Source organism: Haemaphysalis longicornis, unplaced genomic scaffold (assembly GCF_048455015.1).
Source record: "Haemaphysalis longicornis isolate Haplotype H1 unplaced genomic scaffold, Haemaphysalis longicornis Haplotype H1 scaffold_11, whole genome shotgun sequence".
Lineage (NCBI taxonomy): Eukaryota > Metazoa > Arthropoda > Arachnida > Ixodida > Ixodidae > Haemaphysalis > Haemaphysalis longicornis.
The window spans coordinates 53,335,747-53,362,703 of NW_027526214.1; the positions used below are offsets into that span (position 1 = coordinate 53,335,747).

The 26,957-nt window shown below is 47.5% G+C and overlaps 1 protein-coding gene across 1 annotated transcript; it reads right to left on the minus strand.

Annotated features, from left to right (window-relative positions):
- Positions 1-76: 76 nt before the first annotated feature.
- Rps11 (ribosomal protein S11) lies at positions 77-26,947 on the minus strand. The gene is made up of 3 exons (XM_077692026.1): positions 26,864-26,947; positions 26,435-26,623; positions 77-409 (listed from the first exon to the last, which is right to left on the minus strand). Exons 2-3 carry the CDS (start codon positions 26,616-26,618, stop codon positions 123-125), a joined length of 471 nt encoding a protein of 156 aa, XP_077548152.1. The 5' UTR covers positions 26,619-26,623; positions 26,864-26,947; the 3' UTR covers positions 77-122.
- Between the last annotated feature and the right edge of the window lie 10 nt (positions 26,948-26,957).

The window sequence follows — 26,957 nt, forward strand, 5'->3', positions numbered from 1 at the left end:
AGTCCAGCAGCCTGTGTGTGAGAGGGAATTGAACCCCCTGCAGAGTGAGAAACAACCGAGAAGGTGAAACCATCGCTGGGTGGTGTGGTGGTGTTATTTAATGGGGACCATCGTCAGAGGGGTCAGGCCTTGAGGAACTGCTTCTTGGAGCCGGCGGCCTTGGTGACCTTGAGCACGTTGAAGCGCACGGTCTTGGAGAGGGGCCGGCACTCGCCCACGGTCACCACGTCCCCGACGGCCACGTCGCGGAAGGCCGGCGACAGGTGCACGGACATGTTGCGGTGGCGCTTCTCGAAGCGGTTGTACTTGCGCACGTAGTGCAGGTAGTCCCGCCGGATCACGATCGTCCGCTGCATCTTCATCTTGATCACCACCCCCCGCAGGATGCGGCCCCGGATGCTCACGTTGCCTGCACGTTTCAGAGGAGGAGGACACACGGACGGGGTCAGCGACTACGTGCTCAAGGGCCTGCCTGGCTGCTGGTTTCAACTTCAAGCTGTATACGTGGACATAAAATCCTTCACAACACTTAGAAACAACCTTGAGCGCGTCATTCCCGCAGGCAGCAAAAGGCTGGCATTTCCAATTCTTCTTGCCTTAGTTTCTGAACTGTCATTTACAATAAGCACGTACAATTATTCCAGAGAAGTTTTACCATTTGAATGCCCCAAATTTACAAATAGGAGAACAACAAGAGTTGGCTTTGCTGCACAATGAGTCAAGTTCCAAGCTTCACCGCACAGCATGACCATCTGGGTTGGGTTGGCCCCACATCTAACGAAAGAATGAAAGCGCAAGTGGACTGCTCTTAGCCGAAAAGAAGTATCCTATCAATGTCGAGACACGCATGAGGAATCAAGGATTACTTGTTGGCTAGCAGTAAGTAAGGTCATTGCAGTCACAAGCAATGACTGCACTCACTCTTTGCAGTGAGCCATCACCCTTTACAGCGACAAGAGAGACCACCAGTCACAATACTTTGCCTGTATTCGCAGTGGGTTGGGGAACCCAAATTTCGTCATGGATGCAGTGCACGTTAAACCTAGTCATTCTTCAGAATGCGAAATTGCCTAGGTCACGTACTTGTCACGTACTTGCTGCAAGGCAAAAAAATTGGCCACAGGCCTGTTTTCTTTGCTGCAACTGCTGCCACAGCTCATGCCTACCCACAATATATTAAACGGAAACAACACCTTGCACATACTTGAGGCAAAATATAAATGTATAACCAAAAATATAACCATCCTCATCTGCCTCTTCGGTCCGCTGCAGGACGAAGGTCTCTCCCAGTGACCTCCAGCTGCTCCTGTCCTGTGCTGCCTAAGTCCATCCTTTGTCTCCGAATTTGCTTACCATATTTACTCGCATAATGATCACACCCCTGCAGTTATCCGTCAAAATTCGACTTTTTTAAATTTCCCACGCCATGAACTAGCCGCAACAGTATCCCGCATTTGTACCAAGTTTAGCCAATGATGATAGTGCGTACGTCTCTCTCCTTTCCTTTCAAACAGGACATGGCTACGTTATTGCAACAGACTCGCCGATATTAGCGATAAAAGGCTAGCATGCATTCAGTATTGATGAGGAAGAAACTCTCACGAAATGCACATAATGTACTTGGAAGACCAAGAAAAAAAAAAAGCGTTCAGGTTGCTGCGTCGGCAGCCATACCTGTTTTCATGTCCCACACTGTGACAGTGGCAGCCACTTATTGGTCGAACTGTTGTCACCTCTCAGCAAGCTCGTTCTGGCATGTTTCGTAATTCACGACAACGCTGCATTTCGTGTCACTTAGCAAAGCGACTGGCGCCGGTGTGCGGAGATTTTATCTTTTTTTGTTTATTATTTTATATGTTCATGAGGCCTATCGTAAAAATTTTTAACCACAATTTGCTAGAATTTTGTGCTCTCAAACACGTTTCACAGAAAATTTACCCCGTGTAATGAACGCACCCCTAAATTTGCATAGAATTTTTTGAACAAAAAAAAAAAAAAAAAGAAGTGTGGTCATTACACGAGTAACTACAGTATTTTGACCCTCTATCGAGTTAACTCTTTCTTTACTGCAGGAAATTGACCAATTTTGTGAGGTCTAACAAAACATTTTTTCTGTGCTATACATATTGGTTAGGCACACATTGCAAAGACATAACATGCAGATTATTCCACGCGCTTTCCAACGACACCAGTTTTAATAATGTTTTCCCAAATAATGATTGCGAAAAAAATTATCGAATACGAAATTTTTGTCCACGCGTCGAAGAAAATAAAAAAAAGTAAGTTGCGTATAATGAACCACCAATATTAGCAAAAAATTGGAATATACATTTTGTAGGTAAACATTTCAAAAATCCATCCTAGAAAAAAAATTGAGTTGCGCAGTACAATTTGTCAGATATCAAAGAAAATGTTAACCCGCGTGGTGCCCGTGCTAAGTGGTGAAGCCCAACCATTATTTCAAATTTTGCTATTTTGGATGGTTCTCTAGAAGAAATCTGGTGGTTTGACATTATTAAAGGCCCCAATTAGCCTCCACGTGATGTAAAAAGCACCTTGTCAGTGATTATGACCGGCACAATATTGAAGGCAAGCAAGCGATGTGAAAAAATCTGCTTGGAGTTGAAAACCAAACTCTTTGGTGGATGCTTGTTGACGTTCTGATGATCACTTATCAGTCAGTACTTTCATTTGCGGTTTATAATCATGTTCTGACTCACTATGGCAGCCCTGCTTGCAGAAATAAGGTACGATGCGCTAGAATCATGCCCAGCAAGCTTTCACCAAGCCGCCGTCGGACTATGAAGTGAGTTCAGCACTTACAGCTTACTACATTGCAGCGCCACCTAACAATTTCGAAAAGAAGCAAATACAAGGTTGTTGGAAACTTTGTCAGAATAGACAGTACTACTAAGAAGCGACACTAGACCTCCGGAAATACCCTCGTATGAAACCGAAACTGGCCGGTGAACAGCTGGCGGCGTTCAAGGCCAATTGGAAGCGTTCTCCTCGTCTGAATTGATACCCAACGACTTGGTGTTATCGTTTGACTTTCAGCGGAAGCTCTTATCGCAGAAGCAAAGCTTGGATAAAGTGGAAGCGCGAGCGGCATGCTTGTTTTGAGGAGCAGTAGCGGGCAACGGAGGCACCATGGCAAATGAGCTGTTAGTTGGGTAACTGCGTAGTAGCGCCAAATATGAACTTCGCAATGCAAAAACGAAACCGAAACTGCTGGAAACTCGTTGAGAATGCCAGGCACACTTGCTAGACATGCGGGGGACCATCAGAAATAAGCTTTGGGAGAATAAACCTGCCCTTTGTCCGAACCAAAGATCATTGGTGAGTATCTGGTGCCATTTTCAAGTAATTAGCACCTCTCAACGCTGTCGGATTACAAAGCTGACAACATTATTTGGTACTTGACTTGCCGGGAGCCTTTTGACCAAAAAAATACTATGGTAGTGCAGCCTAACCACGATCTGCATCCTTTTTTTGTCAAGTGCACAGCCACGCCCCCTTCCTCAAAAACACACGCACCTTAGCTCGCAAAAAACGCCGTCAAAAATCTCAGTGTCGCCGGAGCGGGAAAATTTAAACTGATTCTAAAAGGGCAGTGCCTAGACTAACCACTGGCCGCATTAGGTGTACCAAAAACGACTACAACCTGTCGAAATGGGCCACGTAAATCATCGATCACCGGTGATCGATTTGAATAGGCGTGGCAACGAAAGAGTTAATAGCCTGCCCCTGGACCTGTCTTGCGGTATCCACTCTGTTACCCTAATGGTACACTGGTTGTCATGTCACCTCACTACATGACCAGCCAAAGTGAAATTATCCTTCTTAATTTGAACTTTGCACTGTAAGCGAAAACGCGCCGGGGACACGAAAAGTGCACTGAGCGAGCCGCACATAGCTCGAGTGATAGCCGGGTACCGCTGCACAAAACGGGACTCAAGTCCCAAACAAGGCAGCACATACGAGAAAGAAGTTAATTATGTGATGGCGAATTGCATTAAAAAACGTCATCTGCACCGCTCACGAGAGCGGCAATTGAATATTTACCGCAGTGTCAAGCCCGTGGTCAAGCCTAACACATCTGTAGGCAGACCGGCTCGCTGCTCCCAGCGCACGTCTCCCGACCCACTGCCTCAAGCGTCGCGTGTTGCTCTCTAGACGCAGCAGAAATTTGCACTCCCAGCCCCTGCATCACGTCCATGTCACCTTCTTTTAATTAATCAGCTGATGAGATCAGTACATAGGGGCATCAGCAGAAACCGCCGCTGACACGGAATCGACAGTGCTACGGCAGCTCTGCTATGTGATATCCGTCCGACAGCCACGTGGGCAGCTTTGTTTATACCAAATCCAGCCTTTCGGGGCACCCGCTGAAATCAAAAATGCGATTGGCCGCATTAAAAGTGTCTCTAATCGCGCGCTGAAACGAATGAGGCTTCTACACGAGATAAATAGGTCACTAGCTACTTATCGCCACAAAAAAGACAAGATGCAAAATTTGTTTGTCAGTGCCCCTTTAGAGCTTGGTACAGTCTATTGACTAGCAATCTTAAGGCACATTCTTCCTGGCATGCCATGGCTTAGTTCCAACTGAGCGAACGAATTGCGGTGACCACCTGGCCAACTAAACGCTGGGCCGGCTGATTCTGTCGGACGGTCGGCAAGCCGTGCAGTAGCACAGTCAAGACAGGCTCGTTTTGACATCATGCGAAACGTTATAAGAAATCGGCAAGGGAGATGGATGCAGACAGGAGGACGGCACTTTCGAATTGATTTTTCTGCTGAATGAAGTCGCATAATGAGTGGTCGAAACATGGTCTAGAAACTACAGACTACAATGTGCACAAGCAATGCCGCAATGTTTACAAATCACTTTGGTGTCCCTTTAACTCTTTCATGGCCACGCCTTAGGCCATTCTTCACAAGTGAACTATGATTTTCAAACTTCCCATAAAAAAACTCCCAAGCATTTCCCCGAGGGTGAACATGGTTAAGTGCGAATGCACGGGGTGATGCTATGAGGGGTAGTAAAGTTAAAATCCGTTGGCATTTGCCCGTGAGCGCGCGCGAGCCGACCCACGGAGTTCTGGCAGTTTATCGCTGCATATATAGGGGGGTACGCCGCGCCGAGCCAGGTGGCTGAGAGAGGAGGCGAGCGCAAGGGGAGAGGGACAGCGGCGCACGGCAGCTGCAGCCGAGCGAGGGGAGAGGAGGTGCGGGTGCGTGACGTCACGGCGCGGGGAGGGAGAGTGACACACAGCGGCGCACGGCAGCTGCCGGGGAGAGGAGGTGGAGTATGTGACGTCACGGCGCGGGGAAGGGAGAGGGACGCGCGCGGCCCACGCCGTCGCGCCGCGAGGAGCGGTGAGGGGCGTCGTGTCGTCACGTGGTGAGTGACGTCACTGCGCCGTTGCTACCGACGCTCCTCTCCTCTCCACGCCGTTGCTAGGGGAGAGGAGGACTGCGGACGGACGGCGCCGGCGGCGGTGGAAGGTTTGGGGTCGCTTATAAAGTGCATTGCACTTAAAAAACAATGCTATTGGGACAACTGATGCCAACTGGTGTTCAGTGGAAACCCCTTTTTCAGTTTTGTTGCCGTTAACATTTTGCATGGGTAGACAGCATCGCGAGCGAAATTTGAACCCAAGGTAGCAGCGAGTTAGGCAAAACGGGCATCCCGTTTCACTACGCACTCTGCAAAGGTGGACAGCAATTTCAAGGACTTCAGCCACTCCTGCTGCTTATTTTTTTTTGTCCAAGCAGCAGTGATAACTCTAGCAATGATGTGGATTCTTCCGATTTTAGTTCTGGTAAAGACTCTCCCATTTAACCCCTTAACTCTTTCGCTACCGCAGAAAATTGACCAATTTTTAGGGGTCCAAGACAACATTTTTTTTTCCTGCTAAAAAATTATTTAGGCACTAATTGCAGGAGCACAAAATGCAGATTATTTAACGGTCTTTCCAATAACACCAGTTTTTTAAAGGTTTTTATATATCATAGTTGTGAAAAAAAATATCAAAATCAAAATTTTTGTGAAGTTGTCGAAAAAAATGATAAAAAAGGAGTTGTGTATATCAAACCACCGGAAGTAGAAAAAAAAATTAGAATATACATTTTGTAGGGAAACATTTCAAAAACACACCCTAAAAAAAATGTCGACTGCGCGGAACAGTTTTTCAGATATAAAAAAAAAAATGTTAGCACGCACGGTGCTCGTGTCATGCGGTGAAGCCCAACCTCTAATTCAAAATGTGCAATTTCGGGTGGTTCCCCGGAATAAATCTGGCGGTTTGACGCTATCAGGGGCACCAATTTGCCCCCACATAACGTAAAAACATCTTGTCAGGTTGACTTTGCATTTACAGCGAGCACAATATTTGGGACTAGCACGCGATGCGGAAAAAAACATGCATGAAGTTGAAAACGGAACGCCGTGGCTGATGCTTGTTGTCGGTCACGGTCAGTTATCTCTCAAAACATAAAGCTGAGCTTTATTATCATCTTCTTACTCGCAATTGTAGCCTTGCCCGCAAAAATGAGGTACGATGAGCTCGAATCGTGCCCTGCGATCTTTGGCCGAGTAGCGGTAGCGCGCTAAAAAAGATCTGCACAACGAGCCTCCTCTATTGCAGCGCCACCTAACATTTTTCAAATGAAACAGTACAAAAACTTATCAGAGACTCCGTCCGAATAGACAGTTCAACTAAGCAGCAACATTAGACACCCGGATATACCCTCACACGGAAACGAAACTGGAAGGCGAACAGCTGGCAGTGTAAGGCCGGTTTGAAGCGCTGTCCTCGGCGGAACAGATATCTGGCGACTGGGTGTGACCTTTTGACTTCCATCTGAAGTTCTTATCGCACAAATCGGGTTAGGGTGGGGGGAAATCAGGAGCGGCGTGCTTTGTTCGAGGATTAGTCACGGACGCTTCAGGCGCCATGGCAGGTAGCCTTGAAGTTGGGTAACTGCGCAGTAGCGCTCAATATGAATTTCGCGATGCAGAAACGAAACCGAAACTGCTGTAAACTTTTTGCGAATGGTCCTGGGGTAAGTAGAACTACCGCAGTACTTAGAACAACTTGCGCAAAGGCAATAAAACTGCCTAAAATCATAAAGTAGCTTTGCAACCAGGCACTGCTTGACATTTTCAGCCGATTTCTGGGATTATTACTGTCAGAGCGTGAACCTGACGATTGAAAATTGTTTGCTAGTTCTCCATTCACGCCCTGATAGCAAAAAACAAGCTCTGGTGCAGAGTAATTACGAGTTGCACGCATTCTTCGTTGGTAGCCGTGACGCACGATGACCACGCCCCTTTTCCACACCCAGGTGATTCAAAAGCGTGTCAAAAATCACGTTTCAGTTGCAAAAATGAAAACAAAACTGATTTTGAAAGGCCATTTTCTGATCTAACTCCGAACAGCTTTACTTGTTCGAGAAACGCCTGGAACGCTATGAAAAGGCGCTCCCAAAAGTATCGATCAAATTGATCGATTTTGATAGGCGCGGTAGCAAAAGAGTTAAGGGCTTATGACGACCTGAACTCGTCATGGGCAGTTGTCAGTATTTTGCTTATGACGAGCTGTGGTCGTCATGGGTATATCGCAAGGCTACAAGAGGCTTTTGACGAGCCCAGCTCGTCAAACGATGCTTTTCTATTTACAACATTGATGGCAGCACGGGTTCTGCCATTGGTGAATGTATTCAATGAGAGTTTCCACACTATAGTTCATATCACAAGCTAGCTGCAGCACTGTGGAGGCTACATTGTTGTCCCCCTCAGGGCGCCTAACTCACCGCGAAGGAAGCGACAAAAGGCGCCGGGGCTGTGCGGTGCCACTTGCCGAGAGGGGAGAAGGGAGTGTCCTTTCAGGACCCCCTTCACGGCGGATTAGGCACCCTCAGTGGGCGTACTATTGATAACAATGTAGCCTCCACAGTGCTGCAGCTAGCTTGTGATATGAACTATAGATGGCGGAATGGGTGGCTTGTTTCCCGCACGCTTTACAAACATGGCCTCATCCGTGTGGCGGTCTGGTGCGAGAAATCGTTCTGCAGATGAAAGCGAAATTGATGAGGATGTCGGTGGTGTGTTTGATTGGTTGCACCTGCAAGAATCAATGGAACACCGGGGTGCAAATCTCGAGATTCATCGCGACTGACACCAAGAAACCGGCATTCTCCGCTGTCTGCTGGAGCGACCGGCAGCGACATCGTGTCGGCACATTCGTGTGAAGGTGGAAAAAGCTGCACATCGTTGCTGAGAAGGATGAGTTGCTTGTGCATTCATCACACAGCGATGCAACAAACTCGGAACGGGCGCTAACAATGACCAGAGATTGCAAATGAGGACACGAAATGAAGACACGAAGTGAAGGAACCGAACTTGCTAATCTTTTTAACGTCTTCTTTGTGGAAGTAGGCGGCACTTATTCTTCTCCCAAAGCCGATATTTGTATTTCACCATTACAACCATCTCTCTTCCTTGAACCTGCATGTGTTACAGAAGTTTGTGAAATTTTTGATGGCCTAAAAAACAGCCATAGCCAGGATGACCTTGAAATTCGGCCGATAAAATGTGTAGTGGATGTGATCGCCCCGGTGTTAACACACATATTCAACACCGCATTATTGACTGGTGTCTTTCCTACTAGCATGGTGAGAAAGATAGTATAAGAAATTACCGCCCAGTGTCAATATTGCCTATTTTTTCCAAGGGTCTCGAAAAAGTTATTCGCCGTCACATTCAGAAGTTTTCGCAAAAACAATCTTATATCTGATCCTCACTTTGGATTCAGAAAAGGCCGGTCGACAGAAACAGCACTGCTACTTCAGAGAGACATATTGAACAATTTTGAAAATAAATTATTTACACTAACAATATATTTAGGCATTCGACCGCCTGAATCGCTTAATTTTGCTTTAAAAGTTAGAAAAGTACGGTTTTAGAGAAATATCAAACAAACTCATCCGATCTTACCTTCAGGGTAGATCTAAATTCAGAGTTAAGCGAGCATTCATCACACTGTAGAAGCATTAAGTGCGGAGTCCCAAATTCAGAGTTAAGCGAGCATTCATCACACTGTAGAAGCATTAAGTGCGGAGTCCCGCAAGGAAGTATTCTAGGCCCCACTCTTTTTCTCTTATATAAATGATATAGGGTCATTCCTGTTTACTCCAAGCTTGCAGTTTAAAACAGAACTGGCTTGCGTTTGCCAACAGAGTCGCCACATCCTTCCCCGAAAAAAATACCGTGCAGTCATCAGCATAAATTACAAAGTTACAGCAACTATCTATTTTGATTATAGGGTCCATTCCATGCCAAACATCCCAGCCGTAAAGTCGACCATCACGGATTTCTTCAGTAAAAATTGTGGCTCATCCTTACATTCCGCAGTGCTCCCTCGAAGCATTTTTGTCCAAAAGCATTTTTTCTTTTTTTAGCCGCTTTTTTATCTCGACGGTTTAAAGCAAAGTTAGATCTGGCCAAAAAAATCATAAAAAATTCAATTCTTTTTCAATCGCCATCATTTTTGCTTGGACATCATGTTAAAGCCCTATACTAGACTACCCTATACGGCATTTTTCTAAGATTTTTGCTTTTTTTGTTCTCGTTACACCATTCCAAAAATACGCGATTTTGCGCATTTTAAAACTTTTTTAGCGGATACAAGCACACTCTCTAAGCCAATGAATCATTTCTTTCTAAATTTCAGCACTGTGGACAACTCGTTAAAATATATTGACACTGAAAACAGGAGAAATGTGTGAGAAAACATATTTGGGAAAATTTCCTTTCTGGCCCATATTCTCCTCTAAATTGCGCATTGTTGGGCTTGCTGTAAAAGTGTCAAACACAAGGCATTCGCTAGTACAAATCATCGCAGGCTATTTCAGAAAGTTTAATCGAAACAGTGTTTGTTTAGGCAGAGAAAAAAATTTGAATTCCAACACCGACATTTCACCACACTGTTCGACAGAACGTCTTCTCTGCACGGCTTGCGCCCGCCTTCATGAAGTATGCCCGAGACAGTGGCTTCGCACTGCAAGAATAACTTCCTCTGCAATGGTATTTCGTAGGGTCAATATCGGAAAGAGGGATAGTTCCCCTGTTGGTGGGAAAAGTACAATATGGAGAGAGAGAGAGAGAGAGAGAGAGAGAGAGAGAGAGAGAGAGAGAGAAAGAGCTTCCTTCAGTGGCCCTGGTGGTGGTGCGCCCGTTCTACGACTACGTGTAGACTCAATGGCTGGCTGGACATGAGTTGTGCAATCAGTGTACCTCATTCCCGCTAACGCATACAAATAAACCTGTTCAATGCGATGACTCGGCCGCTGTTCGCTTCCCAATGTTCGGTACACATAGGAGAAACCACACATACGTTAATCGACCTCTTTCCAGAGAAGCCCAATTTTGCAAAGAACAGCACGCGTGCCAAATTGGATGACGAGGCAGTACAGGCCAGCATATCGTTCAATCTCATCGCCGTGCTATCTGCAGTTCAAATCAGGGAGGTGACATGGCAAAGCGTTGATATCTGCTTTAGTAAACCGCGACGATAAGCAATCGCGAATCAGCTCACCCGCAGTACAAGAGGTTCTACGCTGTGTCAGGGTTCGTACAGGCTTCAAAAGCAAAAATTCAAGGGTTTTCAAGGACTTTCAAGGACCAGAAAACACATTTTAAAGGTCCCCATCTAACGTTTTATATGGGATTATTTATAACTTTTCCAACACAATGCAAAAGTTTTTATTGCACAATACCTAAGCACATTAGTGCACATTTAGATAGGTGCTAACGGGTTCGTAAATGCTCCCCCAGCTTCATTTTTTTATTTCATGGCTGGTATTTAGAGGTTTTTCTTTTTTCTTCGTGTTTTGCTGAGACTGTTTGATTTCAAAACTTAGTTATTGTTGCTGCATCTCCTGCTTTGTCAGCAAGAGTATCAGCTGAAATTAAATCGAGCAGGTGTTGCTTCAAGGCAGGATGAACTATGTACACGTCTACCATTTGCACGTAAAAGCAAACGTAGATGGAGCGTATGAGACACAGTAAACATGCAATGAGCAAGCGTCCACAGACTAGATGCAAGATAGAGAACAGAAGCTGGCTTTTACTGGATTGTATCGTGATATGGATTGGATTGACAAGTGCCTGCTCCCAATGTTGCCTTGTAATAATGAAAATCGATGATGATGATGATGATGGTTGGATGTTAATGGCGCAAGGCCAACTAGGGCAAAGAGCGCCAAAACAGTGGTTAAATATGAGAGGTGAGAACTTAGACACTGAAATCAATAAGCAAGAACAAAAGTAAAATCAATAAAAGACAGTGAGGATGGCTGGTGTTAAGGGCCAGATTTCATGATGCGTGATAGGAAATGAGGTTTAAAAACTTGACTTCTGACAGATACTCAAACACACGTTTGACGGAAACAATGGCATCGTCACCTAGGAAAAAAGATGGATGTAGGGGAATATGTTGTCTGTAGAGTTCTCTGAAGTGTTTGTGTCGTGTTGTGTGAAGTGCCTTGCATGTGATTAGTATGTGCACTACGGATAGGGCCTCTCCGCACCTGCCGCACTGGGGTCTAGGAGATCCCGTCAGCAGATACGAGTGGGTTGCATGGGTGTGCCCTATCCGCAGCCTACCCAAGGCGACTTCCGAGTGTCTGTTGTGCGAGTCAGATGTGTACCGTCCCAAGTGTGGCTTTATTACATGTAGTTTGTTGTCTGTCTGTTCATTCCAGTGTGTTTGCCATGTTCTGCGCAAGTGTTGTCTTATGTGTGGCTTGAGGTCTGTGTAGGGTACCGTTGTAATGTCCACAGTGTTCCTGAGTGCAGCAGCACCGGCCCTCTCGTCTGCCAACTCGTTCCCAGCGATCCCTGCATGTCCTGGGACCCAGCAGAGGACCAGCTCATGCTTCTTTGCATACACAGACATGATAGTGTTAAATACAAGATTAATTATGTGGTTTTTGGCGGGTGTATGCGATGACAGTGCGCGAACGACACTCAAGGAATCTGTGTAGATGATAGACTTTGGAATATGATTTTCAAGTATGTGTCGTACAATCAGTAAAATTCCATACGCTTCTGCAGAAAAAATTGATGTGTGCACGTTCATGGTTCTGGCTGCATTGAAATTAGGACCATGAGCAGCGCACGACACCATACTGGAGGTTTTAGAAGCGTCACTATAATATTCGGCACATGTGTATTTAAACTGCAAAGCCAGAAAGTGCTGCAGTATTGCAGCTCGTGGTACACGATTTTTGTCAAGTCTCATAAAAGAAAGGTCGCACGACACAGGGCGAGCTTGCCAAGGCGGTAAACTGTTTGAAAAGGATGACCAGTACACATCTAAAAACAAAGCACTGAGATCCGAGGCTCGCTCTCTCACTCTAAGTGAAAAGGGCAGAGGAACGGATGGGCGATTTACAAAGAGCAGAGATGTTGATGTATCGTTAAAGACAGGATAAAAAGGATGATTATTCAGCGATGAAATCTTAAAAGCATAAAGCAAGTCCATGTATGTTCGTTGGTTCTCAAGGCTCCACTTATTACACTCGACATAAAGACTCTCAGCAGGGCTAGTGCGAAAAGCACCCGACGCAAGCCGCAGCCCCAAGTGTAGCACTGGGTCAAGCATACGCAACGCTGTTTTAGTCGCCGACCCATATACCACACTGCCATAGTCTAACCGAGACCCAACCAACGCAGTATAGAGCCGTAGTAGGAGTTCTTTGTCGGAACCATACGATTGATGGGAGAGAACCTTAAGTATATTCATTGTTTTCAGACATTTATTTTTAAGTTTCTTGATGTGTGGAATGAATGTGAGTTTATGGTCAAACACAACACCTAAGAACTTGTGCTCCTTGTTCACAGGAAGCGACACACCATTCAGAGTAATGTCTGGGTCCGGATGGACCCCGCGCTTCCTGGAGAACACAACGCAGGAGCTTTTTGCAGGGTTCAATTTAAACCCATTCTTGTCTGCCCAGCCGGCAAGCTTCTTGACACCAAGCTGGACTTGACGTTCGCATATTGACATATTACATGATTTAAAAGATATTTGCACGTCGTCTACATACATAGAATAAGAGATTGTTGGTGGAAGTGCCTTTCCCAGAGAGTTCATCTTTACGATAAAGAGAGTGCAACTCAACACGCCACCTTGCGGCACGCCATTTTCTTGGACGTGAACCTTTGAAAGTGCACAACCAACTCTTACTCTGAACGCTCTCTCCGACAAATAACTAACAAGGGTGTTGAACATATTACCCGAAACACCGAATGACCTGAGGTCACTAAGGATCCCATAACGCCAAGCGGTGTCGTAGGCCTTCTCGAGGTCGAAAAAGACAGTTAAGCAGTACTGCTTATGTACGAAGGCATCCTTGATGTATGAGTCAAGTGCAACCAGTTGATCGTTCGTCGATCGCCCCACCCTAAAGCCTGCCTGGCAGCTCTCGAGAAGACCATTGTACTCGAGGAAGTACACGAGCCTGCGATTGATCATCTTCTCGAAGAGCTTGCACAGGCAGCTCGTCAGGGCTATTGGACGGTAACTTGAGGGGGACGACGGGTCCTTTCCCTCCTTCAAGAAAGCTACTACAATGGCCTCCCTCCAAGAGTGTGGAATGTGCCCCGAAAGCCATATTTTATTATATAGATGTAGAAGTGCTTCAAGTGTGTCTGCGTGTAGGTGTTGTATCATTGTGTATGTAATGTTGTCTGGGCCTGGAGCTGAGGGTTTACACGTGCTCAGAGCAGCCCTCAGTTCATGTAGTGTAAACAGGGAGTTGTAAGAAGTCTGTGATTTGATGTTATCGTGTAGGGACTTCTTTTCACAAGAGGCTTTGTACTTCAAGAAAGTGTTCGTGTAGTGTGCTGAACTGGACACGTGTTGGAAGTGTTGTGCGAGTGTGTCAGCCTGGTCTTCCAGTGTGTCCCCTGTTGTACTGACCAGGGGCAGGCTGTGTGTATGTTGTCCTTTGAGTTTGCGTATACGTGTCCATACCTTGCGTGTGTCTGTGTACGAGTTTATAGATGTTATGAATGAGCGCCAACTCTCTCGTTTTGCCTCACGGCGCACACGTTTTCCTAACGCCTTGGCCCGTTTGAACAAAATGAGGTTACCCGACGTGGGGTACCGACGAAGGACACCCCACGCCTTGTTCTGGGCCTCTCGCACCCGCCTACAGTCCTCATTCCACCACGGCCTCCGCTGGTTGCGCGGGGCACCAGAGGCGTGGGGAATGGACTTTTCGGCGGCGTCGAGGATGTGCGCCGTGAGCAGTTGGGTAGCTTCTTCAACGTGTAGGTGTCCTATGGATGTGTGGTGTAGTTGAGATGTCTCTGTAAATGTATTCCATGTAGCTCTTGCTTCATTAAACCTTTTATGGGAAGATGGACTGCTTGGGCCTGTACCTATGTATGTTAATGAAGTAGGGAAATGGTCACTACCATATGGGTCCGTGGCCACACCCCACTCAAGACATGGAAAGAGAATTGCCGAACCAATAGCCAAGTCAAGACATGAGTATGTGTTGTGTCCTATGTTATGATATGTAGGCTGTTTATTGTTGAAAAGGCATGCTCCAGAGGATGTAAGAAACCTCTCTATCAGGCGACCCCGGGCATCCGTACGAGAAGAGCCCCAAAGAGAATTGTGAGCATTAAGGTCGCCTGTTAGAATGTACGGTTCGGGCAGCTGGTCAACCAGCGCCTCGAAGTCAGAGCTTAAAAGTGTAACATCAGGAGGAATGTAGATGGAGCATACCGTTATCAACCTATTAAATATTATTAAGCGTATTGCTACAGCCTCAAGGACGGTATTCAAGGTGACAGGGTGGCATGCTAAGGATTTTCGGGCGATTATGGCCACACCGCCAGAAGAGTGTGTGCAGCCATCCCTGTCTTTCCTGTATACCAGGTAACTATTCAAGAAATTTGTGTGTTTGGAATTCAGATGTGTTTCCTGGACACACATTAAACTTGGCTGGTTGGCATGCAGAATCTCATGCACGTCGTCAAGATTATTCAGAAGGCCTCTGCAGTTCCATTGAACTATGTTTTCTCTTCCCATTATGATGTGATAGAGCTACTGGAGAGTGATTATGTAGGGTCTTTCGGGGCTTGCACTCTTGGGAGGGGCTTTCTGGCCTTCTCTACTGACCTGGACGTCGCAGTCCGTTCCTTCCGCTGCGATGAAAGCCGGAAGGGCTCGACGTCCATGTCGTCATCTGATGGCAAGGGGGTGCCCAGCGGACTGGGCCCCCTTGACGTGATACCCTTTCGGGTGTTCTTTGCCTGCGCTGCCTGTGCCGAAGGCGTGGGGAGCGCCCCAGATGGCACAGGCAGTGAGGCGGGGGAGCGGGTCGCTGCGACCGCCTCCGTCTCCATCTCGTCCGGGCCCTTGCGTGTGCTTCGGGCCGGTGGAGAGGGGGAAACGGTGGGTGCAGCAGCCTCCGCACCGGACGTGGATGCCACCACAGCCGCTGCTGGCTGAGCGAGCGATGCGGAGGCGGGTTGGGCTGCAAGAGGCAACCCAGGGGGGGGCGGGGGCGGGACCAAGTCCGACTCTCGGTACTGGGTCCCCGCCGAAACAAGACGCCGCTCCGCCCCCCGGCGAGCTGCGTCGGCGTACCTCCCCAGGGGAAAAGAGGCGAACCTCTTCCGCGCCTCTGGGAAGGTAATGTTTTCAGTGATTTTGAGATTTATTATTTTCTTTTCCATCTGGAACCTTTCACACGTGCGGGAGTACGCAGCATGAGGTCCATGACAATTGCTGCACATTAATTGTTGAGCCTGGCAGTTATCTGTATCATGATCTTGGGATGAACATTTTGCACACGTTTTGCCGCGACAGGAGGTGGTGCCATGCCCGAACCGTTGGCACTTGTAACAGCGTTCGGGATGTAAGGCCGGACAGAACAGTGAATGAAACCTGCTTTGATGGATTCGGGGAGTGTGGAACGGTCAAATGTCAAGATTATATGCTTTGTCATGATTTGCTTATCATCTCGCCGCATGGTGATGCGCCTCACTGCCGTCACGCCCTCGCCTTTCAGACCTTCAAGCAGATCGGCTTCCGTCTCATTTATCAGATCTGGCTCAGAAATCACACCCTGAGAGCTATTGAGGCTACGGTGGGGTGTGACTCTGATGTCCAGATCTGCCATGCGATTCTGGGTAAGGAGGCTTGTGGCTTGCTGGTGAGTGTTCACCTCGACCAGAACTTCGCCGGTTCTCAGTTTCTTGGCTTGGAAAGACTTGCCAAGGATGCCTTCAAGGAATTTGGTGATAAGGAACACTGACTGGGAGGAGATGGGATTTGACTTGTCAAGAGATTCAACAATCAAGAAGCGCGGATAGTTATCTGGCTTTTGGGATGCAATTGTTGGCAAGGGTGGGAATGAAGCTTCGGTGCGGCCCCTTTTCGGGGGCCGATCACGTTTGGGGGGGGGTTTGGAAAATGCCATATAATACATTGGGAAGCAGGGAGACGGGGGTACTTTCTTCTTTGACCTTACCCTGGTAGCCAAAGAGGTCCCGGAGCTCCCTGCCTGGTGAACAGACAGGGAGCCCATCCGCCGGAGCTTGACCTGGGCTCCGACGGCCACCGTTCATGGTTTCTAACCCTTCACCTATAAACACATTGCCACGGTTGGATCCAGCGTATGTTTGGGGGCTCGGGGTCCGCGGTATCGCCAGTACCGTCACCAAGATAATAATGAAAATCCACCAAACTTTTAATTTCATGCAATACACTGAAACTTGATTGTTACAATGTTTCTTTACATTTGTTAACACCTAAAATCCATGACAAACACTTTAAATTCTTGTGAAAAGACAGGGCCATTGATTCTCTCCGGAAAAATCAAGGGTTTCCAAGGACCATGTAAAAATTCCAGGACTTTCCAGGTTTTGAAATTGACACTTCTAAATTCAAGGGTTTTCAAGGTTTTCAAGGACCTGTGCGAACCCTGTGTGTGGTTTTGGGTCACTACGTACTCTTCATCGCCTGTTTCACATTCTGATGATGGCTCGAGTAGAGCAACTTTGCTTCATTGCAAAGAAAACGGAGCCCCATTGCCTGCGAGTTTCAAGCGGCCACGGATGGAGCAGCTTATTCCGCGCAAGAGAGTCGTTTCACGACTTCAGTGTGTGATGCGAGAGGTGAGTGGCTCTAATACCAGTACAGGGTTCGTACAGGCTTGAAAAGCAAAAATTCAAGGGTTTTCAAGGACTTTCAAGGACCAGAAAACACATTTTAAAGGTCCCCATCTAACGTTTTATATGGGATTATTTATAACTTTTCCAACACAATGCAAAAGTTTTTATTGCACAATACCTAAGCACATTAGTGCACATTTAGATAGTTGCAACGGGTTCGTAAATGCTTCCCCAGCTTTATTTTTTATTTCATGGCTGGTATTTAGAGGTTTTTCTTTTTCCTTTGTGTTTGCTGGGGCTGTTTGATTTTAAAACTTAGTTAATGTTGCCTGCATCTCCTCCTTTGTCAGCAAGAGTATCAGCTAAAATTAAATCCGCAAGTGTTGCTGCAAGGCAGGATGAAAAATGTACACGTCTACCATTTGCACGAAAAAGCAAACGCAGATGGAGCGTATGAGGCGCAGGAAACATGCAAGGAGCATGCGTCCACATACTGTATGGAAGATGCAAGAGAGAAAACAGAAGCTGGCTTTCACTGGATTGTACGTGACATGGATTGGATTGACAAGTGTCTGCTCCCACCAAACTTGTAATTTCACGCAATACACTGAAACTTGATTGTTACGATGTTTCTTTACATTTGTTAGCACCTAAAATCCACGACAAACACTTTGAATTCTTGTGAAAAGACAGGGCCATTGATTCTCTCCGGAAAAATCAAGGGTTTTCAAGGACCATTTAAAAATTCCAGGACTTTCCAGGCCTTGAAATTGACACTTCTAACTTCAAGGGTTTTCAAGGTTTTCAAGTACCTGTGCGAACCCTGCAGTAGCATATCAGTTTTTAGATAAACTTTTGGCTCACCCGCTTCATCCTCAGTATTACGTACGTGCGTACTCCTTAGTTACGTTTAAGTGGCTTATTGCGATACAAGATTGCCAAATAAAATACGTGCCTACTTGGCACGAACAAAAACTTACAGCCAGAAGTAATATTCGGTTTTCTTTCATTGCTTTGAGGATGCATAGAAATGTAACATTCTAAATAGTGGTCTTTTAATTTGATTTCAGAAAATGAACTTTCTGCTTGCTCCCTTTGTCCGAGAGGCTGCCACAAGAGAACGCAGACAAAACGACAGTACGTGATGAATGTACGCGAACTTCCGGAATCAGACCGTCGCCTGCTGACTATCAATCAGGGCAAACAGAAGGCATTTCAACCGTATATGGGCATCACTACATGGTGTATGTCCAGAGGTACACAGCGTTGATGGCGCCTAAGAACTGTTGCAATCCTTTCTTGGAGCATGGCGCAAACCGCCGCAGAACTTGGCTGATTGCAACGGCCCTAGCCGACCTTCATCCTCGTCTGAGGCTCATCCCGGGAGACGGGCTGTGCCAGGAGTATCACTGCTGCTACAAAACGCTCAACACAGAGGATTCCGGATCTCTCGCCAGAGAAGCTGGTGCCAGCAAAAGTGACACAGAAGCAGCTAGCCAAGACGTCAAGAAGGGCCGCGTAGCTACCGGTGAGAGCTCGGTGACGAGAAGTCGTCGGCAGACAGACCCAAGTTCGTGCGCTAAAAGGAAGCTTCGTCATATTCACGAAGGGGAAGACTTCGAGGATGCACGCCTTGGGCTTGCCCAGCCATCCAGCTCTTCGGCTCAAATTAACACCGAATTTAATGTAGTCGACTATGTGCCACTGATGCAAGATCTCACGGAAAAGTACAATTGCGAACACGAGAGAGGAAGGAAAATCCAAATTCTGACACTGTCACGAAGGTCGTGGTCCCGTCAAAAAATTGTGGATTTGTTGGGGGCGCAGAAGCGACAAGCACCTGATGCCGTTAAGCTCAGATCAGAAAGTGGTGTTCTTAGCGTACCTCCACAGAGAAGAGGCCGGCCGCCCTTTGAGCGAAGAAATAAGGGAAGCTGTGAAGGAATTTTACGAAGACGACGCAGTTTCCTCTTGTCTACCGGGGAAAAAAGATGTTATTCTCGGTCACCAGAAGCTCCTACTTTTGATGAACCTGCGAGAGCTGCACAAGGAGTGGAAGAAGGCCTCTCAATTTAAATGCGGGTTCTCTTCCTTCGCCAGCCTGCGTCCTCCACATTGCGCATTAACCGGTGGATCTGGCACACACACACACTGTGTGTGCCTCGAGCATCAAATATCAGGCTTATGCTTCACGCTGCTGGCGTCAACACAACAAGCGAAGAAATCCTGACAAAGACCGTGCGCGACCTACACAACGAACCATGCGAGGTGAACAAGTGTTCCAGTTGCCCAGGCCACAATGGTGTCGAGCTGGGAATATGGAACGTGCCTGCTCCTAGCTCCAAGAACGTAGATAATTTCCATGTGCAACAGTGGGCCAGCGGCGCATGATGTAAACTGGGAACGATTATCCTGCCACCGGAAGAATTTTGTGACACGTTGTCTATGCTATCTGCCCTGAAGACGCACCACCATGTCAGCAAGCGGCAGGCGCAATATTTACACGACTTAAAAAAACGCCTCAAGACGAAGCTATTGTTCTTATGGACTTCTCAGAAAGCTACGATTTTCTGGTTCAAGATGCCATACAGTCCTATCAACAAGCAATGCACACTGCACCAATTCGTCGTATATTTCAGCTCAGAGGACAACGCACCTGACGTCTCCGTAAAATCATTTGTGGCAATATCTGACTGTCTTGAGCACATTACTGCTGCTGTATCGGCCTTTCAGGCCGAACTGCTGGGATTATGGCGAAGGACGTACCTTCTTTGAGAAAAATTCATTACTTCTCAGACGGTGCTTCATCGCAATACAAAAATAAAAAAAAATTCCTTAACCTCTGCTATCGCAAAAGCAACTTCCATCTCTCTGCTGAGTGGAATTTTTTTCAGTACTCCACATGGCAAGTGCGCATGTGATGACGTTGGTGGGACAATGAAGCGTCTAGCAAGTAGGGCCGGCCAGTCTTCAGCGGCCATACGAAGACCAGATCATGACACCACATCAACTGTTTCTGTGGGTGGAAAAGAACATCACCGGAATTACAGTGCTTTGGGTGCCGGATGTGCAAGACAGAAAAGTCAAACTCGCAGAAAGGTTCGAAAAGGCGCTTTCTATCAAAGGCACATGATCCTTCCATCCCTTTCCACTCTCCAGGCTGGGCTAACTTCGTACTTGACTACAGTGCATGTCCGTGTCTCCAAAGCGGTGTCATGAGGTAACTTTGCTGCCAACTTTGCTTCTCACTAAAATGAAATATGTTCCAAAGAACAGGATGAATACTGCTACCCTACGGAAACTCGTGTCCGGGTCATTTTTTGTTCCAACAGCTCCTTGGTGACATGCAGAGGAGACGTTCTGTCAAACAGTGTGGTGAAATGTCGGTGTTGAAATTCAAGAATTTTTTTTCTCTGCCTAAACAAACACTGTTTCGATTAAACTTTCTGACATAAACTGCGATGATTTGTACTAGCGAATGCCTTGTATTTGACACTTTTACAGCAAGACCAACAATGCGCAATTTAGGAGTGAATATGGGCCAGAAAGGAAATTTTCCCAAATTTGACTAATGTTCACTCGCACATTTCTCCTGTTTTCAGTGTCAATATATTTTTACCGAGTGGCCCACAATGGTGAAATTTAGAAAGAAATGATTCATTGGCTTTTCTTTAAAAATGCGCAATATTGCGTATTTTCGGAATGGCGTAAAAAAAAAGCAAAAATCTTAGAAAAATGCTGTGTGGGAAGTCCGGGGCCTTAAACATGTCCACGCAAAAATTATGGCGATTGAAAAAAAAAATTGAATTCTTATGATTTTTTGCCAGACCTAACTTTGCTTTAAACTGTCGAGATAAAAAATCGGCTAGAAAAAGAAAAAAAAAAATGCTTTTGGACAAAAATGCTTCGAGGGAGCACTGCGGACCATGTAAGGATGAGCCATAATTTTTACTGAAGAAATCCGTGATGGTTGAATTTACGGCTGGAATGTTTGGCATGGAATGGACCCTACAATCAAAATAGATTGTCGCTGTAACTGTAATTTATGCTGATGACTGCACAATATTTTTTTCGGAGAAGGATGTGGCGACTCTGTTGGCAAACGCAAGCCAGTTCTGTTTTAAACTGCAAGCTTGGAGTGAACAGAATGGTCTCATTTTAAATTAATCGAAACCAAAATGCGTCGTATTTCGTGTACCGGAAACCACAATCAGTGCTCCTGAAACGGTTGTTTTGGCCCTTATACTGTGTCAATTGAAAAATCCGTGAAAACGCTCGGTGTTATTTTTTCTCACCACATGTCATGGAACGACCATGTCATAAAACTACAGTCCCAACTGGGCAGAACGGTTCGCATCATAAATCGGAATCGCCATCTTTTGCCAACCACAATTAAAGAGCAATTACACCATGCTCTGTTCAACTACAGCTTGAGCTATTGCATGCTGGTGTGGGGAAACACTACTGAAGTAAATATACACAAGATGACTGTATAACAAAAAAGAGCGCTGCGAATGATTGAAAATGTACATTATCTAGAACACACTGCTCCAATCTTTAAAAAGCATCGAATCATAAAAGTGAAGGATATGTATAATCATAGATTGATATGCAACTACCAAAGCACCGAATTTGTTTTTAAACCCTAGTACACCTAAAGCAAATTACATACACATACCCATTCCGTCAACAGTCACCATGGGAAGTTCCATTTTCCCACACAAATTATCGGAAAGAAAGATTAGAGCACACTTTGCCTACAATATTACTAAACTATTTTCACTCAATAGAAGTCGACATTATAAAACTGAACCGAAAAAAAAAAAAACTGTTGAAATGTTCGTTTAAAAAGTGATTGTGACTTTTTGTTTTTAGTGTGTTTTATTTCAATGCCATTTCATAAAGCTTAGTATGTTTTAAATGTATGTTATAATGTACGTTTGTTTGAGTGACTGCATTGTGACCACTACCGACGGGTGTCCTGAGCCCAGTCAAGCCACAAATGAGCGGATTTTTCTCCGGCCCCCCTTTTTCGCTGTAATTTTTGATACTTTTTGAAACTGATTGGTTGACTGATTTACTATGTAGAAATTGCACTTACTGCAAACAAGGCTACACGGCCAGCCAGTAGGAGTAAAGATGGGAGAACTGAATTTTTAAGCGCAGAGCACTTTACTTTAGGCGCTCGCCCTCTCGTCCTAGCTCGCTCGCTCGACCCAAGTATATAGAGCACCAAGGCGGCATCCCGGGGTAACGCTGTTGTTTGCGGCGCACCCCAGAGGCTTCGAAAGCCAAGCGGTTTATATAGTCATAAGCATTCGAAACTCGTGAAACGCTGGCACCACTTCCCCCCTCCCTTTCCGTGTGTGAAACTGTTTCAGGGATATATAGAGCAAAGGCCCTATCACACTTGCGACTGGAGCGATGGAAGTGACGTGATTTCTGTCGTTCTAGTCGCCCGGCAACCACTTTGGTCGTTCAGTCGCCACCAACTTTTTGTCGCCGCAACCGATACCGCGTCGCTTTGGACCTTAAAGCGGAGGACACATGGGCGGAGAGGGAGGCGAACAGCCCCTGCCTGGCACCCAAAACCGGCTCTCCGCATGCGTCAAACCTGCTAGATATTTTCCGCCGTGACACGCGTCAAACGTGTGGGCAATTAACTGGCAGGGGGCGGCAGCCAATGACAGGGCGAGGTGCGGAAGCGTCATTCATGACGTTTCGCGCGGGTTTTTAGGAAAAAGGGGAGCATTCGGTGTGTCCTCCGCTCCTCCATTTCGCGAGGTGGCTTTCTCCTGCGCCACAGCCATGAGCAGCTCAAGGGCGGCCCGCATCGCCGAAAACGATCTGCTGATGTCTCTGGTACGAGAAGAAGCAAATACCGTATAAACCGGAATATAGGTCGAGTTTTTTTCCAAAAAAATCCGCACAAAAGTCACCCCTCGTCTTATATAGCGGTCATTGGCAGAATGTAAATTGTTGTCTGGCAACAATGTGCAAGCGTAGTCCGTCGCCAATCGCCATTCGTGTCGGACTGCTCTCTCGCTCTATCAGGCCTTTACTTGATTTCGCTTTTCTCTAGTTTTTCGTCTTTTACTCGTCTATTACGCGTGCGTGCGTACATTTCTGTACGTCTCTGTTCCGAGATGAGTGGCGGCAGTCGACGCCAGTTCACCGCGGTGTTTAAGCTGACGGCGATTGCATCACCGAGCAGAATGGGAATATGGTGGCGAAACGCCAGTTAGGCGTTTCATAGAAAAGTGTGCGGTACTGGCGGAGCCAGAAAGCTAAGCTGTGCGCGTGCAACCCCCGAAACCGATCGTTCTGTGGACGTCAAGCGGTGCACCCCGAGTTGGAGAACAAAGTGGCGGACTTCGTCCAGGAACTTTGCTCACGATCGCTCCGGAGGCCATGCGCGGATAGCCGGCGACAACAAAAAGACCTATACGGGCCGGTTGCGACCGTGTCAAGCTGGGTGTCCTCCTCTGAGCAGTCCCTGCCGGACGACATGGTTAAACGAGCGTTCAGGAAGTGCTCCATCAGCAACGCGCCTGATGGCATGGAAGATGACAGTGCGAAGCAGTCATCTTCGGACGACTCTGAGAACTTGGACGAGTGACTTCAGCAGGCATAGTGAGTGGCAGTGACAGACGGGTGTCGAAAATAAATATAGACATTGTGAGTGCGCTTCTGCGCCAAATTATTTTTTTTTGTCAACTTTTCCCACCTCAAGGTACGGGGTCGACCTATAATCCGGTTTATATGGTATATAGGATCAAAAAAAACATTTTTACTCATTTGTTCTTTCCCCACAGTTGCAAGAGATTTCGCTTGCCTTGTAACGGTAAAAGACCCCGCTGCATACAGTACAATTAAGTGCAACATCTCTAACAAGTATCGGCATTGCAGTGTTTTTTTTCTCCGTGTAGTCATTGAAGGCTTCCTTTATCGTGGTTGGGAAACACGTGGGACCGGTGGGGACCGGGACCAACCGCAACGAGGAGGCGGACCGAGCGGCGCGCATGCTAACGAGACACGGTGGCGCCGCCGTCGCTGGTGCGGCCGCTGCCGCGGCTGCTGCTGCTGCGCCCGCGGAGGGTGCGGTGGCGGCTCGGGCGGCGGCTGCGGTCGAGGCGAGTCTGCCTCCTCCTCCTACTCCATCGAACGCGGAAGACTACTACAGGGAAGAAGAGGAGGCAACCCCGGTCAGCTCCTACAAGGATGTGCTTGCGTGGTACAGAGAGACTAGGCGCGCCTTCCCGCCGCCACACCGTAAACTCACCAGGAGGGAAGGGGTGCTCGTGCGACAGCTCCAAACTCGGGCGATATGGACGCCCGTGGTCGCCAAGCGCGTGTGCCCCGAACTATACCCAACGGACGAGTGTGCGCTGTGCGGGAGCGCTCGTGCGACCATGCAGCACATGCTGTGGGGTTGCCTCAATCAACCACCGACAACAACAACGGAGGAGGACGATGATCCGCTCCCACCAAGCGTGAGGGACGCAGTCACCAGCGTCAACTACGAACTCCAAAAGACGGCTGCCGAGCTCGCGGCCATCGAACGCCAGCGGCCGAAAGTGCGACTTTCCACCACCCCTTGCACGGGGTCCGGCGAGTAGCGCCAGTAGGTAACCCACCGGGTTTACGCAGGCCTGAATAAATGTTGTTTCTCTCTCTCTCTTTATCGTGGTTGATTTGGGGCTTTTATTAAAGTTCATGTGAAAAGAACAACCGCCGAAACCATATTCTTGCCGCATTGAATGAGAAAAGCATTTGCAGAAATCCAAATAATGGACCTTTTTCCAGTAGCGATCTGCGCATGCGTGGGCTGCCGGTCCGCCATTCTTGGCAGGCGCCTCGGGCAAAATAAACAAAAGCGCGCCCCTTGGTTTTCTGCTTAGGGAGCGGCAATAATTTGCACGTTTTCCTTTTTTCTCTTTGGACTCCTCGTGGTGGGTTCGTATGGGCATACAATAATGGCTTTCTAAGAAAAGGGGCGAAGACGCTTGAGACTGACCGCGCTGCCAGCACATGGCTGCCAGTGAGGGGGTTACGAAAATGAAAAAAAAAAAAAAACAAAAAGGGGGGGGGGGGGGGGGGGGAGGGGGCGCGCGCTTCGAACCCGGCAGATTAGTCACGGGAACGTTTGCCTGCTACCGTGACATTCATGTGAAAGGTGCGGGTGACGGGTCAGTGCGGGAGGGGCAGCAGGACCGGGATATTCTGTGCACGAGTTCTCCGAAAGCCAAAATTTCTTGGGGGTGTGCCTTACTGCCATTTTTAGTTCGCCGTGGCGGCCGCTAGAGGGACCGGTACTGGAAAAAGGTCCATTGTCTATAATGCATAGCATTCTTACACCGCTGGTATTCATTGAGTTTTTCAGAGTCAGATTTGGCTATGAGTAGCCTAAGACGTTGGGGTATTTTGTTTTGATTTCTTATTTTGTTTCTTTTTGCCAATGATCTAAATTACTTCCTTATACTGATTAAGCGCATTTACTTGACCAATAGTGTGTTTTTCCGCAGATGACAGGCGTAGGGCTGGTTTCGTCCGTTTGCGCGATTATTTATTCGTGTTGTCGTTTTTTTCCCGGCCTTTCGCTTTTGAGTGCGCAAAAGCGCAACTTTCTTCTTCAAAAGCTACAATCTCCTACGAGAAGAAATCATGAGCATCGCGGGGCACCCAGGAGAACTCCGTCAAGCGTCAATGCGACCCTTGTGCGGGCTGCCAAACGCTGCATGCACGCACGACGGAACGAGGCGGAGCTAAGCGGCCCGATGCGTCTCCAATTCCACCAAACGGCGGCGGGGAGCGGTTTCCGGAACGTTTACCGGCGCCGAAAACTGGCTGCAAAGACGGACATGTGTCTGGCCCCTAAGGTTGCTTGTTTGAGTGTGCCGGAACTGCACTAATCGTGCATCACCCAGCTTGACGCGTTCGCTAAACAAACAAGACGTTGCCTTAAGTAACGCTGTAACAGCCGGCATATTAAACTGATCCGCTGGCCTAGTTCAGCGCACAGCGAATCGCGCTGTAAACACCAACGATTTTACGAAAATTGCAGGCATTTTTCCGCAATGCTGTAATATAATTCCGCCTCGGAACGGAATTCTGGCCCGATGCTCTGGGTTACAGCGCTGCTGGCGAAACGTACGATAGCGAACCTGTTGCTACTAGTTGGCCAAAGCAGCTGAAAAGAGGCAGCCAGCATGAAACGGGGGGACGCACCAGTGAAGGGGCACTTCTTGTCGATGTATGTGCCGTGGATGGCTTCACGCGGCGTCTTGAAGCCCAGGCCGACGCTCTTGTAGTAGCGCTGCACCCGGCGCGGGTTCCCCTTGGGCAGGCCCGCCTTGCGGTTGAGAAAAACCGTGGGCTGCTTCTGGAAAGCACGTTCCACCTGCTCGGCCATGCTGCCTGCGCGCAAGAACAGCCACCGACGCGTTCAGGCAGGCCCGGCGGACGACGACGGCACCACGAGGCCTAACAACCACCCAGCTACGTGCCCACCACACTCAACTGGCGGTTATTTAGAGCAACAGGGCCGCAGATTTCTGTACCCGGCGCCTTCTAAAGCTTGCAAAGTTTGATTTACTCAAAATGAACGGTTATGTCACGCTAATTTTACCCCTATCGGCACCACACGTGGTAACTCACCTAGCAACTGTCTCGAAGACCGAAGAGAAAAGGATCGTGCTTGGATTGACTTGTCCGACTTGTCTGTACTGTGCTTGTGCCAACTATGCCATAA

Coding starts and splice junctions, on each gene's coding strand:
- Rps11 (XM_077692026.1), bottom strand. CDS start 26,618: ATGGCCGAGCAGGTGGAACGTGCTTTCCAGAAGCAGCCCACGGTTTTT. Junction 410..26,434: donor CAAGAAGTGCCCCTTCACTG/GTGCGTCCCCCC, acceptor TGAAACGTGCAG/GCAACGTGAGCATCCGGGGC.